The 18744-nt window shown below is 45.0% G+C and overlaps 1 protein-coding gene across 7 annotated transcripts in view; it reads left to right on the plus strand.

The window, feature by feature from the left end:
* Nucleotides 1-18744, plus strand: part of STAB2 (stabilin 2) — a 151604-nt gene that overhangs the window by 41717 nt on the left and 91143 nt on the right. For 6 of the 7 annotated variants that reach the window (XM_030544457.1, XM_030544476.1, XM_030544486.1 and 3 more), the window contains 6 exons: nucleotides 442-522; nucleotides 3889-4041; nucleotides 13668-13730; nucleotides 15413-15496; nucleotides 16920-17006; nucleotides 17581-17692. In XM_030544457.1, the coding sequence (XP_030400317.1) occupies nucleotides 442-522; nucleotides 3889-4041; nucleotides 13668-13730; nucleotides 15413-15496; nucleotides 16920-17006; nucleotides 17581-17692 (580 nt within the window). The remainder of the gene's footprint in view (nucleotides 1-441; nucleotides 523-3888; nucleotides 4042-13667; nucleotides 13731-15412; nucleotides 15497-16919; nucleotides 17007-17580; nucleotides 17693-18744) is intronic. The other variant, XM_030544465.1, reaches the window with a different exon arrangement.

Consider the following 18744-nt stretch of genomic DNA (forward strand, 5'->3'; position numbering starts at 1 on the left):
ATGACTCTGAATTGATGCTGTTAAGATTGACACCTGCCTGGTTTAAACTGGGAGGAGTGGGTTTGTCAAGATCTAAGCAAGTTCCCCAGTTCTTCCCCCTTTTTCTACCAGAGTCAAAACAGAAGAACATAGAGTCCCATGACATCACGCATGTATGAGGGTGCCTCATTCCTGTCTTGCTGCTGCCCCTGCTTCCTCTGCACCAGGTTGGAGACAGGAGTCTTAATAAGCTCAGTACAGGCCACACATATAGTTTCCCAGATGGGGGTCCCCTTGTATTGGTCTGCATCAGGGCAGCCCCCAGCTGGATTTCACCCTCTTTTCTTCATAATTTTTTCTGATTTTGTTAACAATCTGTTTCCGATAAGAGCAGATGACAGTCAGCTTAAAACCCCCATCACACATTCCTTTGTTTGTTTTAATCACTTTTACTCGTTGCAGTTGGAGATTGCCAGCCTTATCTCCATAGAGCACGTCAGGACCATGGCTAGACAGTTCATCTATTTTAACACGACCAAAAATGTAAGTCAAGGAGAAGTCAACTTTTTACTGTTGAACTTTCCTTTCTGATCCACTCATCCTGTTACTTTAGGTGCAAGTGAAAAATTGTTGAGCCTCAGGCTCATCTACACTAGAAAGGCTTTGCCAATACAGCTATACCGGTATAGCTATACCAGCAGAGCCTCCTAGTGAAGACACAGCTTACACCAGCAAAAGGAGTTCTTTTGATGGTATACTTAAACCACCTTCGCAAAGGACAAACTATACTGGCAAATGGGCTCTTTTCCCATTATAGCTGAGTCGATGTGGAGGATTTTGCTGCCATAGCTATGTCAATCAGAAGAAGGTGTGAATCTTTTCCACAATAGAGATATGGAAACAAAACTTTGTAGAGTTTAAATGGGAAGGGATCAAAGGAATTTTCCATTGGAGTGAGTGGAAAATTCACAGCATTCCACTACCAGAGCCCTTCAGGGCTCAGCACTATGAAACATACTTAGAAAATATAAATTATTGTTTGGATGGATTTGTCAAGATGGTCTACAATTTTTTTTATTATTTTTTTAAGACTGGGCCAAATCCTGAGCTCCTCCTTCAGCCCTGGCCAGTCAGAGAGTAGGGGTGTTTTTAAAATGTGTCCACTGACATATTTTGGTTAGCATTCTTAAATACCTTTCAGCACCAAGTGTAGACTGGGTTTAACATTTTTAAAAATGTTTTAGCTGGTCATGATGAACCCAACCAACACATTTTTGAAGGTATTAAACCCTGACTACACTAAGTGCCAAGTTTTGTTTAATAATATGTTAGCTAACATATTTTAAAACATACCTCTCTCCCTAGCCTAGACCTGCCCTTAGTTTTCACTCAATATTTCATCAGGCAGATTCCCATCGATTTCAACTGGAGTTAACATGAGTAAGGACTGAGTGAAAACTTAGGCCAAATCCTGAGATCTTTGCTAATTAAATAAGTGGAAACAAAATTAAAAAGTCAAGCTTATGCAAAAAAGTCAAGTTTATGTAAATTCTATTATCCAACATACTTTTTAAAAAAATAGTGATGGGTCATACTCTTAGTTCAAAATGCAGCCTTTTAATTAGTCTCTTGAAAATGCTTTTCGTGTGCAGTACATTTTTTATAATTTATTAATAATACTGTAGGTATTTCATATATCAAGCTAATTGATATATGAAACTTCCTTCCATTGTTCACATGCATTAGCCAAAATTGTGTTAAGGATGAAAATTAGATCTGTATAAATAATTCACCAAAGCAGAATAGCAAAGAGGGCTGTTCAAATGTCAAGGAGCATGAATGGAATTCCTGAGTTGTAATCCTGGTTCTTCCACTGATTCACTATGACCATGGACAGATGACAACTAGGGCTGTCAAGCAATTTAAAAAAATCATAATTAATTGCGCTGTTAAGCAATAATAGAATGCTATTTACATAAATATTTTTGTATGTTTTCCACATTTTCAAATATATTGATTTCAATTACAACAGAGAATATAAAGTGTTCAGTGCTCACTTTATTTATTTTATTACAAAATATTTGCACTGTAAAATAAATAGTATTTTTCAATTCACTTAATACAAGTACTGTAGTGCAATCTTTTTATCATGACAGTTGAACTTACAAATGTAGAATTATGTACATAAAAACTGCATTCAAAAATAAAACAATGTAAAACTTTAGAGCCCACAAGTCCATTCAGTCCTACTTCTTGTTCAGCCAATAGCTCAGACAAACAAGTTTGTTTACATTTGCAGGTTTACAATGTCACCTGAAAGTGAGAACAGGCATTCACATGGCATTGTTGTAGCCAGCGTTGCAAGATATTTACGTGTCAGATGCACTAAAGATTCATTTGTCCCTTCATGCTTCAACCACCATTCCAAAGGACATGAGCCCATACTGATGATGGGTTCTGCTCAATAATGATCCAAAGCAGAGTAAACCAATGCATGTTCATTTTCATTATCTGAGTCAGATGCCACCAGCAGAAGACTGATTTTCTTTTTTCAAAGGTTCGGGTTCCGTAGTTTCCGCATCAGAGTGTTGCTCTTTTAAGACTTCTGAAAGCAAGCTCCGCACCCTGTCCCAATCAGATTTTGGAAGGCACTTCAGATTCTTAAATCTTTGGTTAAATACTGTAGCTATCTTTGGAAATCTCACATTGGTACCTTCTTTACTTTTGTCAAATCTGCAGTGAAAATGTTCTTAAAACAAACAAATATCATGCTGAGTCTTTATCCAAGACTGCTATAACATGGAATATATGGCAGAATGCAGGTAGAACAGAGTAGGAGACATACTATTCTTCCCCAGAGAGTTCAGTCACAAATTTAATTAACACATTTTTTAAGAGCACCATGAACATGGGAGCATGTCCTGTGGAATGGTGTCCAAAGCATGAAGGGACTTACGAATGTTTAGCATATCTGGCACATAAATACCTTGCAGTAATGGCTACAAAAGTGCCATATGAACATCTGTTCTCACTTTCAGGTGACATTGTAAATAAGAAGCTTGCAGCATTATCTCCCATTAACGTAAACAAACTTGTTTCTCTTAATGATTGGCTGAACAAAAAGTAGGACTGAGTGGACTTGTAGGCGCTAAAGTTTTACATTGTTACATAACTGCATTCAGAAACAAAACAAAAAAATCTAGATTCGTAAGTTGTGCTTTCATGTTAAAGAGATTGCACTACAATACTTGTATGAGGTGAATTGGAAAATACTATTTCTTTTATTATTTTTACAGTGCAAATATTTGTAATCAAAAACAGTAATATAAAGTGTACACTTTGTATTCTATGTTGTAACTGTTTTGAATATACTTGAAAATGTAGAAAAACATCTAAAATATTTAATAAATTTCAATTGATATTCTATGTAACTGTGATTAAAATTGCAATTAATTTCTATTAATGTTTTTAATCACGATTGTTTTCAGTTAATCGTGTGAGTTAACTGGGATTAATCGACAGCCCTAATCACAACCTCTCTTTCATTTTTCTCCCATCCGTAAAATTGCGATGACACTATGGACCCAATCCAACACCTACTGAAGTCAATGGAAAGATTCCCACTGACTTCAGTGGACATTGATCAGACCCTTGGTTACTGGCCTCACAAGATAGCTGAGAGGATTAATTAATTAGGCTCAGATGTTACTTTTATGTTTGTGGAGCAGATGTCAAGGAAAAGGTGTAATCCAGGTACACTATTTGCCTTTGGGATGTGAAAGATAGGATTTGCCAATTAACTAAACCAGGAGCTAAACCATTTTATTACTAAAAATAATAAAATTGGAACATTATGAGGTAGTGGTGTGGTAGTTTTCAAAGATGATTTCAAGTTCTTTTATTCTGCAGGGACAAATCTTGGTGAATGGTGAAGAAACAGAAGAAACAGATATTGTTGCCAAAAACGGTCGAATATACACTCTTGCAGGTGTTCTTATTCCTCCCTCAATTGTTCCTATTCTACCACACAGATGTGATGGGGGAAGGAGTGAAATTAAAATGGTAAGGAAGCCAGTACAACAAGGTTTCAGACAGTAGCCACTAAGTACTCCATGCATGGTACCAGGGGCGGCTCTAGGCATTTTGCCGCCCCAAGCATGGCAGGCAGGCAGCCTTTGGCAGCTTACCTGCAAAGGGTCTGCCGAAGCCGCAGGACCAGCGGACCCTCCACAGGCAAGCTGCCAAAGGCAGCCTGCCCACCGCCCTTGCGGCAACCGGCAGAGCACCCCCCAGTGGCTTGCCGCCCCAAGCACATGCTTGGCATGCTGGTGCCTGGAGCCGCCCCTGCATGGTACTTTAATCTCTTCTTTATTGAAACATTAGAGAAATCAGCAAAAAATATGGTAACATTTTGGATACAATACACAGCCCGGCAGACAGCCTAGTATGTAAACAGGTCAATTGTAAACTAAAACCTTGGGTGAGCACATCCCGTCCCATCTCAAGTTCTCATCCAGTTTCTATATCGACCCTTTAAAATTAGTTATCTTTCCAGTCAAACAAACAATCTGCCTCCCAGAGTTCCACTTGTGCTTATATCAATATATAGCCACTTCTAGTTCCCGTAGTAACTATTTAAGATCAATCATTTTCTTTTTGTGACACGTGAAGAAATTACAGTTAAATAAATACAACATATGGACTTGTCCATGCTCCATTTTCACCTTATTTCTTTAGATTAGGAAACAAAAACTACTGCATATTTCAAGTAATTGAGTTCCCCACCTGATACTCAATTTGAGTAGCACATTATTGGGCTTGTACACTTGGCAGCAGTGATAGTCTGGTAAGGAGCAGAATAACTGTCAGGCAAAGCTTTTTGTCTGCTATAGATGTTGCTCTGATCATCTATTCTTGGATCACACTCAAGTACATATCTGGGCCAAAGACATTTCTGATACAGTGATATGGAAAAACAATTGCAATCTTCACTTACAACAATCCAAAAACATAACTCTGAAGCAAAACCTCAGCTAAACTGGACAGCATCCATTCATAATGAAATGAACGAGGCGATGATAAAGAGCCATTAACCATGGTAATAACTGCCATGTATGCAATATAATCATAAACTGGGCACAACACCACACAACAGTTCCTGGCATGGAAATTGAACAACACCTAAAATACATTAGTATTTCAAATTCCTTAAACAAAACCTTTTCACCTGAGTAGGATTCATTTCCTGCCTTGATTAACAAACATTGCAACAACTATAGGTAATTTAAAGGTGGGGATCTACATGACTAAGTTGTCTATCTTTAAAACAAAGATAAGTAACCAAAAATAAAGCTACTGACCTTTTGTTACATCTGATATTTGCATTCTGGACTGGTATCAGAATACCAGGTTTCTGTACTCGGGTCTACCATGGACTTGTGAAACTTCATCTCTCCGTACCTCAGCTTCTCTTTTTGAGAAATGAGAATAATACTTTGTAAGGTGCTTTGAAATGTATGGATGAGAAGCAATATTATGTAGATTTATTATTATATTAATGACAACTCATTAAGTGTGCAAATAGGTGACTTGTGTGACACTGAATGCTGGAAATATTGGTACCATTAGAAAAAACTATGGGCCAGCTTTACAAAGGAAAGAGGTTAGTGGGATTTTCAAAAGTTCCTAAGCAGATAAGGTGCCTAACTCCCATTGATTTTCAATGTGAATTGGGTATCTAAATCACTTAAGATCTTTTAAAAGTCACACTAGACACTTATCAGCATCCTAAATACCTTTGTAAATCTGGTCCTATGTTCCTGTGTGCATTGTATAACATTGGATATATGGACATCCAAAACATGGAACATTAAGGTTTGATTCTCAATTCTTTCACAAATAAAATTTCCACTGTCTCCCATGAGAAGTCTGTGGACATAATTACTGTTACTGTAGATCAGGCAATTAAACATTACAGAAAACATGAAACATCTTGGACCATCACTCAGAGATTATTCTAATTTATTTCTGAGACTGGGGGTAACATCATCAGTCATGAATAGTCTAACTCAAGTGGGAACCAGGGAACCCTTTTCAAGCCTTGACAAACTCTACTTCTTTTTCGAGAGAGAATTCCTTCTTGGGTGCTGGCTGGTGAGTCTTGCCCACATGCTCAGGGTTTAGCTGATCGCCATATTTGGGGTCGGGAAGGAATTTTCCTCCAGGGCGGATTGGCAGGGGCCCTGGAGGTTTTTCGCCTTCCCCTGCAGCGTGGGGCACGGGTCGCTTGCTGGTGGTTTCTCTGCAGTTTGAGGTCTTCAAACCAGTTTTGAAGATTTCAATAACTCGATCCTGGGATAGGGGTTGTTATAAAATTGGATGGGTGGGGTTCTGTGGCCTGCCTTGTGCAGGAGGTCAGACTAGATGATCAGATTGGTCCCTTCTGACCTATGAGTCTATGAGTGATTGCTTATATCCATTCCAGTTAGGTGTGTGCGCGCCATGTGCACGATCGTCCGAAGATTTTTACGCTAGCTACCTCCGGTGGGTCGGCTGGGTCACCCCCTGGAGTGGCGCCGCCATGGCAGCGGATATATACCCCTGCCGATCCGACCGCTCCTCAGTTCCTTCTTACCGCCCGTGTCAGTCGTTGGAACAGTGGAGCGTGGCTCAGCTGTCCTCCGCTTCCCTAGCTATTCCTTGTTTCTTCGCTATCTTGTTGTATATAGTTGGTTTTATCTATAGTTATAGTTAGTTTAATAGTTCTTAGATAGTTAGTGTATATAGTTCAGCAGGGTTTGGGCATTAGCCCCTTCCCTACACCCGGTGCCGGAGCCCATGCCCGGTTCACCGGGGTTTAAACCGTGTTCGGCCTGTCATAAGCCGATGCCCACAAGCGATCCCCACGACTCATGTCTAAAGTGCCTTGAGGAATCGCACATTACGGATAAGTGCCGTATTTGCAAGGCATTTAAACCGAGAACAAAGAAAGAAAGACTTTCGCTTAAAGAATCTCCTCATGGAGGCAGCTTTGAACCCTCCGTCCTCGGCACCGAGCGCTGAGCACTCTGCTAGCAGCACTCCTCTGGCACTGGAGCGTCCTGGCACCGCCAAGACGCCGCGGCACCAGCCATCTCCAGCACAGGGACCTGCTTGGCACCGATCTCTTTCCCGGAAGCAGAAGAGGTCGAAGTCCTCCACTATCTCTGTGTCCTTGACAGCACAGATGCAGCATTGTTTGGACCGCCCGGCACCTACACCTGCCGTCGCACCAACTGCTGCGGTACCCTCGGCTCTGGTCCACTGAGGGCCATCGAGTCCGGTCCCTGAGAGCTCCCCGCTGAGGCCTGTGGTTGAGCTTACGGTTCCCCCTACACCAGATACATTCTCCGCAGCCAGGGACCATATAGCCATGACAGAGTCTGTCCTGCCTCAACCCCCGGCACCGCCGGTGTGGGTACTACACTCCAGAGGCAAACCGGCTATATTGAGAACTCCTTCCGTCAGCATGGCAGACTGGCACCGATCACAATCCAGGTCCTGGCGCCGTTCATATCGCATGGACGGTCACGGTCCCGACACCACTCGCAGTCCTGGCATCGCTTGCCTGTCCGGAACCGGTTGTACTCGCGGCACAGATCGACGTCTCGGCCTCCGAACCGGTACTCTCGGTACCGCTCCAGCTCCCAGCACCGCTCCCGGCACCGCGGCTCTCGCAGCTGTTCCCATCGCAGACATTCGACCTCCCGGCACTGCGCCGGTCGCAGGTCCCAGACTTGCTCTCAGCACCGGTATGACTCCAGGTACTGATCCCCGATGCCAAAGAGATCACCAACGGTGAGACAGAGGGACACTTACCACGGTCTCTCAGCTCCTCTCTGGCCGTCCCAGCACCTGTCTATGTCTTCCCAGGCGGACAGTGTGTATGCCCAGGACAGAGACGCTGATATGCCTGCCGCATTATTCCACGAGCCCCAGGCTCACGGACCTCAACAGTGGGCATTCTGGACACCTTGAGCATACCATCAGGCCCAACGTGCGCATCCAGGCCCATCGCGCTTGGCCACATCAGAGCACCGGGTGCCAGAGGCCATCATTAGCCGCCCTCCTCCTTCTGTTTCGGAGGAAGTGTCGACCCAGCCACAGGACTCCCACATCCCGAGGGAGACAGAGGTTGTCCACCCAGAGGAGCCCTCTACTGACCCGCTTGTCCCGGGTCTCTCCTCATCCTCCTCCCCGATGAGGCAGTAGCCAGAACATCATCGATAGGCCCCCACCGATCGACCTAAGGGCCCACCAGGACCTCCTCAGGCGTGTTGCACAGAATATGAACTTGCAAATCGAGGAGGTCTCGGATGTGGAGGACCCAGTGGTGGACATCTTAACATCAGATGCCCCCACGAGAGTGGCCCTCCCCTTAATACGGACAATCCAGGCCAATGCCAACACAATCTGGCAGTCTCTGGCCTCTGTCCCACCTGCTGCCCGGGGAGTGGAAAGTAAATATATGGTGTCCTTCAAGGACTAGGAATATTTATATGCCCATCCCCCTCCTTGCTCCCTAGTTGTCCAGTCGGTCAACGAGAGGGAACGCCATGGCCAGCAGGCCCCAGCCCCGAAATCAAAAGACTCGAGGCGCATGGACTTACTGGGGTGCAAAGTCTATTCCGCAGGGGTGCTCCAACTCCACCTGGCTAATCAACAAGCCCTCCTTAGCCGCTATAATTACAATACCTGGGCGGCGGTGGACAAATTCAAGGAGTTGCTCCTGCAGTTTTCCCGTCAGGAATTTCTGGCCATCCTGGATGAGGGAAAAAAGGTGGCTAGAACTTCCCTCCAGGCTTCCCTGGATGTGGCAGACTCTGCAGCCAGGACCCTAGCCTCCAGGGTGATTATGAGGCATATATCATGGCTGCAAGTCTCAGGCCTTCCCCTGGAGCTCCAACACACAATCCAGGACCTCCCCTTTGAAGGGCAAGGCCTATTTTCAGATAAGACAGACCCTAGGCTGCAAAGCCTAAAAGACAACATGGTCATTATGCGCTCGCTGGGCCTGCATATGCCAGTGACTCAGTGCAGGCCATTCCGCCCCCAGCCGCACCGCTCTTACCCTCAGCCCAGATAGAGACAGGACTTTGCTAGAAGGCGGGGTAGAACCGGTCGCCGGAGGCAGTCAGGCAATCAAGAGGGCCAGAACCAAGGTCCCTCCAAACCTTCCACAAGGCCGAAACCCTCCTTTTGAAGGTGCGCCCGAGGGCGTGATACCAGTATTGTCAAACGATCCGTTCCCTGCTTTCTCCAACTGCCTCTCCTTTTTCCTCCCTGCGTGGTCCCGGCTAACATCAGATCGCTGGGTCTTACGCACGCTGGAATTTGGGTACCACCTCCAATTTATTTCACACCCTCCCTTCCACCCTCTTTCCTCGTCCCTCTTCAGGGACCCCTCTCACGAGCAACTCCTCCTCCAGGAGGTGCAAACGCTCCTCGCCAAAGGAGCCATAGAGGAGGTACCGGAACACGAATGGGGCAAGGGGTTTTACTCCCGCTACTTCCTAATCCCCAAGGCAAAAGGGGGTCTCAGACCTATCCTGGACCTGCGGGAACTCAACAGCTACATGGTAAAGTTGAAGTTCCGTATGGTATCCCTGGGGACCATCATCCTGTCCCTGGATCCTGGAGACTGGCATGCTGCCCTCCACATGAAAGATGCATATTTTCATATAGCCATCTACCCACCTCACAGGAGGTTCCTCCGGTTCGTAGTCAATCGCCAACATTTTCAGTTCCCGGTCCTACTGTTTGGCCTCTCTACAGCCCCAAGAGTATTTAGGAAATGCATGGCTGTAGTCGCCGCCCACCTCCGCCATCGTCAGGTACATGTTTTTCCGTATCTAGACGACTGGCTCATCTGAGGGACATCAGAGGCACAAGTGACCCATCACGTTGGCATTGTCAAGGACCTTTTCCTACATCTATGCCTAATGATCGATGCAGAAAAATCCACTCTGACTCCCATTTAGAAGATAGACTTCATTGGCGCCACCCTGGACTCCAACCTCGCCAGGGCCTGCTTACCGCTGCCCCGGTTCCAGGCAATGGTGGCCATCATCCAGAGTCCGCAAGCTGCTCCATTTACTTCAGTTCGCACTTGCCTCGGTCTTCCGAGTCACATGGTGGCCCACACGTTTGTGACGAAATACGCAGACTGCACCTCCGCCCCCTCCAACCGTGGCTCAACTCAGTGTACCGACCAGGCAGGGATGCCATAGGCATGATCATCACCATTCCCCCGAGCATCCTAGGCTCCTTCAAATGGTGGCTGACCCCATCCCTGTTGTTTGCAGGGCTGCCGTTCCATCCTCCCCAGCCCTCTGTGTCCCTGACGACGGACACATCATCTCTCGGCTGGGGTGCTCACCTCGGGCATCTACGCACTCAAGGCCTTTGGTCATCTCAGGAACTGGCCTTGCACTTCAATGTCCGGGAGCTGAGAGCAGTCCGCCTTGCTTGCCAGGCGTTCCAACGGCACTTGCAGGGCCGTTGTGTGTCGATATTCACTGACAACATGACAGCCATGTACTATATAAACAAACAGGGCGGGACAAGGTCCTCGACCCTTTGCCAGGAGGCTTTACTACTCTGGGACTTTTATATAGCCCACTCTATAGACCTCATAGCATTCTTTCTCCTGGGGGTTCGGAACACTCTGGCGGATCGCCTCAGCAGATCCTTCCTTTCCCACAAGTGGTCGCTTCACCCGGACGTTACTCTTTGGGTCTTCCAGAAGTGGGGATTTCCCCATGTAGACCTCTTCGCGTCCTGCGAGAACAGGAAATGCCAGATGTTCTGTTCCTTTCAAGGCCTCTTACAGGGTTCGATAGCGGACGCTTTCCTCATATCGTGGACGACGCATCTGCTATCCACCTTTCCACCGTTCCTGCTCGTCCACAAGGTCCTGCTGAAAGTACGCAGAGACAGAGCCTACTTGATCATGATCGCTCCAGCATGGCCCAGGCAGCACTGGTACACCATATTGCTAGACCTGTCAATAGCCGACCCTATCCCACTACCTCTGCACCTGGACCTGATAACTCAGGACCACGGCAAACTCCATCACCCAGACCTGCAGTCCCTCCATCTCACGGCATGGCTCCTGAGTGGTTGACCCAGTCTGAGTTGCGTTGTTCTGCCCCAGTGCAACAAGTTCTCCTGGGAAGCAGAAAACCTTCTACTAGAGCAACGTATCTGGCCAAGTAGAAGCATTTCACATGCTGGTGTGCAGAGCACAACGTTCTTCCCGCCGAGGCCCCCATCCCTACCATCTTGGACTGCCTTTGGTCCCTTAAACAACAGGGCCTAGCGATATCATCTTTGAGGGTGCACTTGGCGGCCATTTCTACCTTCCACTCAGGAGAGAATGGCCGCTCCGTGTTTTCTCATCCTATGGTATCTCGATTCTTGAAGGGTTTGGAGCGCCTTTACCCCCAGGTATGCCACCCCGCCCCAACCTGGGACCTCAACCTGGTTCTTACTAGACTTATGTCAGCCCCATTCGAACCATTAGCAACTTGCTCCCTTCTCTACCTGTCCTGGAAAACCACTTACATTGTAGCCATCACATCGGCAAGACGGGTTGCTGAGCTCCAGGCTCTCATGGCTGACCCTCCATATACTGTCTTCCACAAGGACAAGGTGCAGTTGTGTCCAGACCTGGCCTTTCTCCCCAAAGTGGTATCGGCTTTCCATGTTAACCAGGAGATCTTCCTTCCGGTCTTCTTCCCAAAGCCGCATTCATCGCGCAGGGAGCAATAGCTGCACTCCCTAGACATCTGTAGAGCGCTCGCTTTTTACATCGAGCGAACAAAGCCCTTCCGCAGAACCCCCCCCAACTCTTCATCGCGGTGACAGAGCGTATGAAGGACCTTCCCATTTCCTCACAGAGGATTTCATCCTGGGTAACATCGTGCATCCGCACTTGTTACGACTTGGCTCACGTTCTGTTGAGCCACCTCACTGCACACTCTACCAGGGCTCAAGCCTCATCTGCTGCTTTCCTGGCTCATGTGCCCATCCACGAGATATGTCGCGCAGCTACCTGGTCCTCGGTGCATACCTTCACTTCTCACTATGCCCTGGTTCAGCAGTCCAGAGACAATGCAGCCTTTGGCTCAGCAGTTTTGCGTTCCGCAACATCTCACTCCGACCCCACCACCTAGGTAAGGCTTGGGAATCACCTAACTGGAATGGATATGAGCAATCACTCGAAGAAGAAAAGACTGTTACTCACCTTTGTAACTGTTGTTCTTAGATGTGTTGCTCATATCCATTCCAAACCCGCCCTCCTTCCCCACTGTCGGAGTACTGGCAAGAAGGAACTGAGGAGCGGTCAGGTCGGCAGGGGTATATATCCGCCACCATGGCTGTGCCACTCCAGGGGGCAACCCAGCCGACCCAGCAGGGGTTGCTAGGATAAAAATCTTCCAACAAACGTGCACGTGGAGCGCGCACACCTAACTGGAATGGATATGAGCAACACATCTTGAAGAACAACAGTTACAAAGGTGAGTAACTGTCTTATCCTCACTATCAAATACTTATTAAAGCTGGGTGAAAATTTTCAGACAAAACTTTTTCAACAAACATTGCAGATTCAGTGTCAACTGAAACATCTGGTGAATTTGTGTAAATATTTACCAAGTTATTTTGGTTTAAAAAAATAATAATTCTGAAAGGATAGACACATTTCTACATGTTCCAAAAAAGTTTCAATTTGAAATGACCTTTGGTTTTGAATTTTACGTATTTTTTAATTTTGAAAAGGTAAGAAACCCTCAAAAACAAAATATTTTGCTCAACCCAAAACAAAATTTTTTAGACTTTTCTAATTCAACAAAAAAATTAAACAATTGTTTTAGGTCACCCAAAAATGTTTTTATTGTTAATTATAATTATTATTTTGTTTTCAGTCAGCAAACCTCAGTTATTCACACAGCTCCCATCATTATCAGATGTTGAGTTTTTATGACTCCTCATCTTGAAACCTGCCAGTTGATTCTAAATCATCTCACTACTGCAGCTGTCATTGCCAGGCAATGCTAAACTAACCATTTGTGACAATGAGCTAAAAGGTGATTAAAAAAAGAGCGATGATCATAGCGGGATTATTGCTCAATGTAAGATTTATGATATGGATACAGAGAATATTTTTTCTTTTCAGACTGTACATGCATGAGATAGATCCCAAGTTAGTTTGTTAAGGTTGTCTTCCTATGAGTTACAGAAAACATCTCACAAATATTGAAATATATGAATTAGGCCAGATCCGCAGCTGGATGAAGTCGACGTTGGCTTCAATGAGTTATGCAGATCCACACTGGTTGAGAATCTGCCCCATTATGTGTATGTGGATTTGCTGAAACCATCACTCCCTACTCCAGTTTAGGGAGGTGCCAGGTCTCCAAGAGAAAGCGGTCAGGAAAGAAAGGAATGGGGAAAGGACAAAAAGCTGGGGAAGGGAGGCAGGGGGAAGGATGAAAAGATAAAAATTAATGTTCATTAGAGATTTGATGAGGGAAGATTCAGTTCTGGTGCTGTTACTTAGTTCTGTGATTCATGACATAACTGAATTAAGTTTATCAGACATTGCTGTAACCTTCCTAAAATATGACTGTTGTCCTGTCTCCATTCAGGGTACTTGTGTAAAATGTTCAGTATTCTACAGGAGCACTTGTCCAGGGGACTCAAAGCCCATAGTAAGTGACCTTCCTTTACAGATATTGCCAAACAGGCTAGAGTATTGTTTAAACTTAAATTCAATTTTCTGCATTGATTTCCCCAGTACAAACAATAACTGATATCTTCTGCTCAGCATTTTGGGAAACCAGTAATATTTAGCTTACTAGGGCTTTATGAGAGTTGCTATCTCAGAGTTTTGTACTAATATTTGTCACAGCAGTACTTGGGCAACTCCCATGTTATTTAAATTGGTATAGCAAAGGCCCTAGGAGATTTCATGGAGTCTCCCACTCTTCTATCCCGGGTATCGGAAGTTCTGCTTGAGGAGGAATTCTGTATAGGAGGGGCATGTTTTTGTTTTGTCTTTTAGAGGAGGGAAGGAGTAAGGGAGAACAGTTACTATAGACTCTGCTCTGAGAATTTGTCTGTGGAAAATACAGGAGGGTTAAGACTACACTAGACTCAGACCTGTTAAAACTTACCGCTCAGTCACAAAAATAAATGCTTTGTTTCTCTCCAAAGAATTAATGCCATGTGCAGTCACAAACAGTCCTAGCCTGTGCTGCCCCCTACCCTTCACTTGTTCATGTCACAGCATGACCTCAGAGGTATGGAGTTGGGTGGGAAGGGTGCATCAAGGAACTGAGACTCCAGCCAGTACTAGGAGCAGAAGGACCCAAAGAAGGAACTACAACCTTAGGGGGAAAGGGGTAAAATGAGGCCCAGCAATCTCCTGGACCCAGAACTGTACAGAGCAGAACCACACACACACTGTGGGGGCACTAGGACCATCATGGTACCTCCCTTCTTATCAGAGACTCCAGTTAGTAGGAGGAGAAGGCACCAAAGCGGTGTCCTATGGACACTCAGAGAACTTTCTAGTTTTGACTGGATGTTCTCTGCCTTATGATGATTGGCTGTTTGCGCCAATCCTCTTCCTTCATCAGTCTCTCCACCTCAGCTTCAGTCCACACCTGCCTCTCTCGGCCTCTTCTCCCCAGCCCTGTCTGTCTCTCCCCTCATCCCTTCCCATTTAGCTGATCCCCTCCAAAGTAAACCCATCCCCCAGCCAAAAAAAAAAAAAATCAAGGAATTAACATGACATTGTCTATCATCATATTGTTCACCCCGTGCTCTATCCCTTCCCCCACTTTATGTCTGTCTTGTCAAATTAGACTGAAAACTCTTCAGGCAGGGATCTTCTATTATTGTGTGTTTGTACAGAGCCTACCCCAATGAGATCCGTCTCTTGGTTGGCCCTTAAACACTGCCATAATAAACATGATTATTACTATTATCAATAATAGTAATAATAATAAATGTACACATGCTTTGGGACCAGTAGGAAGCTTTCATCTGTTTTGTCTTTAAAAGCATTAATTGTCATTTATGGTGGTGTATTTTTCCATGTACAAAACTCACATATTGCTGTCAAGAGATTTTGTTGTCCATAGATCAGAATTCACTTGTATTGAATACTCTATCCCATGTACAATATAGTAAAGATCCAACCACAGATAAAAAAAATCAGGAAGCAACACATTATAGTAAAACTAAAAATATCCTTGTAAGTATCAATAGAAAAAAATAAACAATGTAATGATATTTCCTGTTCTTCAATTAAATCGTTTCCTAACATTTTGATTGTAGTGCAGTATTGAATAGTTACTTGGAAATATGTTTATGATTTATGTTCTAGGCTTTTTCAAGACGTAGATGTGTTTATGAAGCCCTGTTCTATCCAACAACTGGCTGTGCTAGGTACTGCAATGTAACAATAAAGGTAAGAAATTGTACAAGGTTCATATAGAAATCAGCCCAAATATTGCTGTTGCTGTTTGCTAATTTTACTTTTGGATGTGTGCAGCATCTAGAGGTCCCCTTATCGTAGTTCTTTGAGCAAGAGTACCAACCAGAGACACTTAGTTTCTCTGCTATACTACCCTTTGTACTACCTGAAATAGCTCCTCTTCATTCTTCATGTTTACCTCAGCTCTTCTGGAGAGGCTTTGTAGCTGCCACACATTTCTGTTTAGAACTTTCTTTTATTATATAACTCAGCTTTTCTTTCTTTTTAATCTCAACACCTCCCAAACACTTTTCATTGATTCGTTTGGCTGCCTTTATGAAGGACTGCACAGTTTGACAATTAGCAACACTAGTCAGATACATAATTCTTCCAAGAGGTCATGTGCTGCTCAGTGGCAATGAGCAGCCAAGTGCTTGCAAGGATTTTACTACATTTTGCCTCCTGTGGTATGTCTAATCCTTACAAAAATTGTCAATCACAACCCAGTACCATTAATTTTCCACATTCCTTTTTCCAGTCCTTCTAATTAGGTTTCTGGGTTTCATGATACATATTAGGTGCAAAAGGTCTGCAAATCTCTAAGACAAGAGAGGCCTTTGGACCCATGCTTACCTATGAATTAGCCAGTTCCCATGCTTTTATAGTCATGAATCTGCATAGCAGCCCAATTCCTGTATAAAAATGTTGATACAGAAAATAATTATTTAGGGCTAGATTACAGCTAGAGCAGATCTGGGTGCACGTCTGTGGGCGAAGCAGTTGAAGAGGAAGTGAGGCAATTACTCCTGTGTATGGCCCACCCTTAGGCTGAGGAGAATTGCAGTCCCTGATCTAAGAGTATGGGGGCCAAGTGGGGCAATTTGCCCCAGGCCCCGCAGGGGCCCCACGAGCCCTGGCCCAGTGGCGGTCCGAGTCTTTGACGGTATTTCAGCGGCGGGTGGCCTGTCAGTGCTGCCGAAGATGTGGAGCGACTGAAGGGCCCCCCACCGCCGAAATGCTGCCAAATACCCAGACCGCCACCGGGTGAGTACAAGTGCCGCAGCTCCCCTGCTTTGCCCTAGGCCCCCTGAATCCTCTGGGCAGCCCAGGCACTGCCCCTTTGAGTGTGCAGCACCCCAGGACCTCAGACAGTTGTCTGTGCCAGAGCTCCTTCTCCACATGACCATAAAGCTTAGAGGAGTATAGCAGCTTGTGCAGTCCATCACACACTAAGAAGCTTTGGGAAACAGGTTGCAGCTGATGCTGGGTCAATGTCACTCCAGGTCAACCACAGTTCAGGGCTGTGCTGAAATGGCACCGTCTAGCCCTGAATGCTTGGTCCATCCCTCAAGTCTTCAGATGGAGGAAGAAAGTGTTATTTTACATGCCACGCAGCAGTATGTGCTTTACTTCACAGGAACCTAAGTGTTGCAAAGGCTTCTATGGGCCAGAGTGCAATCAGTGTCCAGGAGGATTTTCCAAGCCCTGCTCAGGAAATGGACAGGTAAATGGAGCAACCAGCAGCACATTGCACTTCTATGAGAGGGTAGAGACAGGCTGGGCTGGGGAGTCTCCAGACTCCTTGAGCCTTTAGCACATAACAAATGTGAAAAATATTGCAGGAGATTCACATTCTGCTAATGTATGTTGGCAATCTGGGAGTCAGACACTGATATAGGAGGGGAAAGATGGTGGACCCCTCCAGTTAACTAAAACATCCAATTCTGTGGTTTTAATACACTGTATTGGGCATGGTTGGGATTTTAAGTGACCCACTCTGGGGCCCAGGATTGTCTGAGGCAAAAATAACAACAACAAAATAATCATTTTAAAGTTACAATTGAGAAGGAGAATGGAATTATGGGCATATGGGAACAGGGAAGAAACAAGCAGGGGGGAAGGTTCCACTAGAAAAAATATTTATAATTGGGTTGAGATTCTTCTTACATTTAAAGAGGGCGCTGCTATAATCATGTTATAGACTGGCCCAAGTTAGTTATACAACTTTTCCCCCAGAGAGTAACAAAAAAGGATTATTTTAACATTCGTATATAAATCCTATATCTTCTGTGTTGCAGTGTGTGGATGGAATGAAAGGAAATGGAACTTGTATTTGTACTGATGGATTTCAAGGATCCCATTGTCAGTTCTGTTCAGACCCTGATAAATATGGTCCTCAGTGTGACAAAAGTAAGCATAGCTGCTCCCTCCTCCACTGTGCGTAACATGTTGTCTTCTAAAACATTATTTGTACTACAATCAGAGCTAACTGATAGTGGCATACTCTCTGTAGAAGGCCTTTGGGGTGGGCTAATTTCATATGGTTTCCAACAAAGGGCCTAATCCACAGCCCACTGAAAGGCTTCCATTTACTTTACTGGGCTTTGGATCAGACTCGTATTGCTTTATGTTAATTGCTTTTTTTCATGTCTGACTTCCTTGCATGATTATTTAAACAGACAAAATCCTTCTCCTCAATATTTATTTCTATTCTGCAATTGTTTACAAATGTAATAGCAGCTGTCTACATACATATGAAAACACAGTCACTCTCTTGAAAAAAAAATCCACAATCTGAAAATATTGAGGTTATGTAGGAATCAGATTCAGATCCACTTTAAACATCATTCTTACTAGATAACTATGGTGTCTATTAGTATAGGGCCCAGAGTAAAAAGAAAAATGGCATATGGTAATATTTTTTTCCCCTATAGGATTCAATATTGTTATATGTGCTGTAAAGTGAGAGATAATAGACTAAATAAAATGAAATATAAAGATATTCACTCTGCGTCTACAAGTTACATTATTATCCATAGCCAGGGCTGGATCTAGCTTTTTCGCTGCCCCAAGCACAGCAGGCAGGCTGCCTCCAGCAGCTTGCCTGCGGGAGGTCCTCGGTCCTGCAGATTCGGTGGCATGCCTGCAGGAGGTTCGCCGGTCCTGCAGCTTCAGCGTACCCGCCGCCGAATTGCCGTGGAATCCACAGGACCAGAGGACCTCCCGCAGGCAAGCCGCCAAAGGCTGCCTGACTGCCACCCTCGCAGAGACCGGTAGGGCGCCCCCCGCAACTTGCCTACCCAGGCACATGCTTGGAGCACTGGTGCCTGGAGCCACTGCTGGCCATAGCTTTTTGACTATGAACCAGTCTATTGTACACAAAAAGCACTTTCCCTTAAGGCTCAGGCTATATCTACACTGGGATAAAAACCATGCAGCTGTTTCATGACAGCTGACTCAGG

Source organism: Gopherus evgoodei, chromosome 1 (genome assembly GCF_007399415.2).
Source record: "Gopherus evgoodei ecotype Sinaloan lineage chromosome 1, rGopEvg1_v1.p, whole genome shotgun sequence".
Lineage (NCBI taxonomy): Eukaryota > Metazoa > Chordata > Testudines > Testudinidae > Gopherus > Gopherus evgoodei.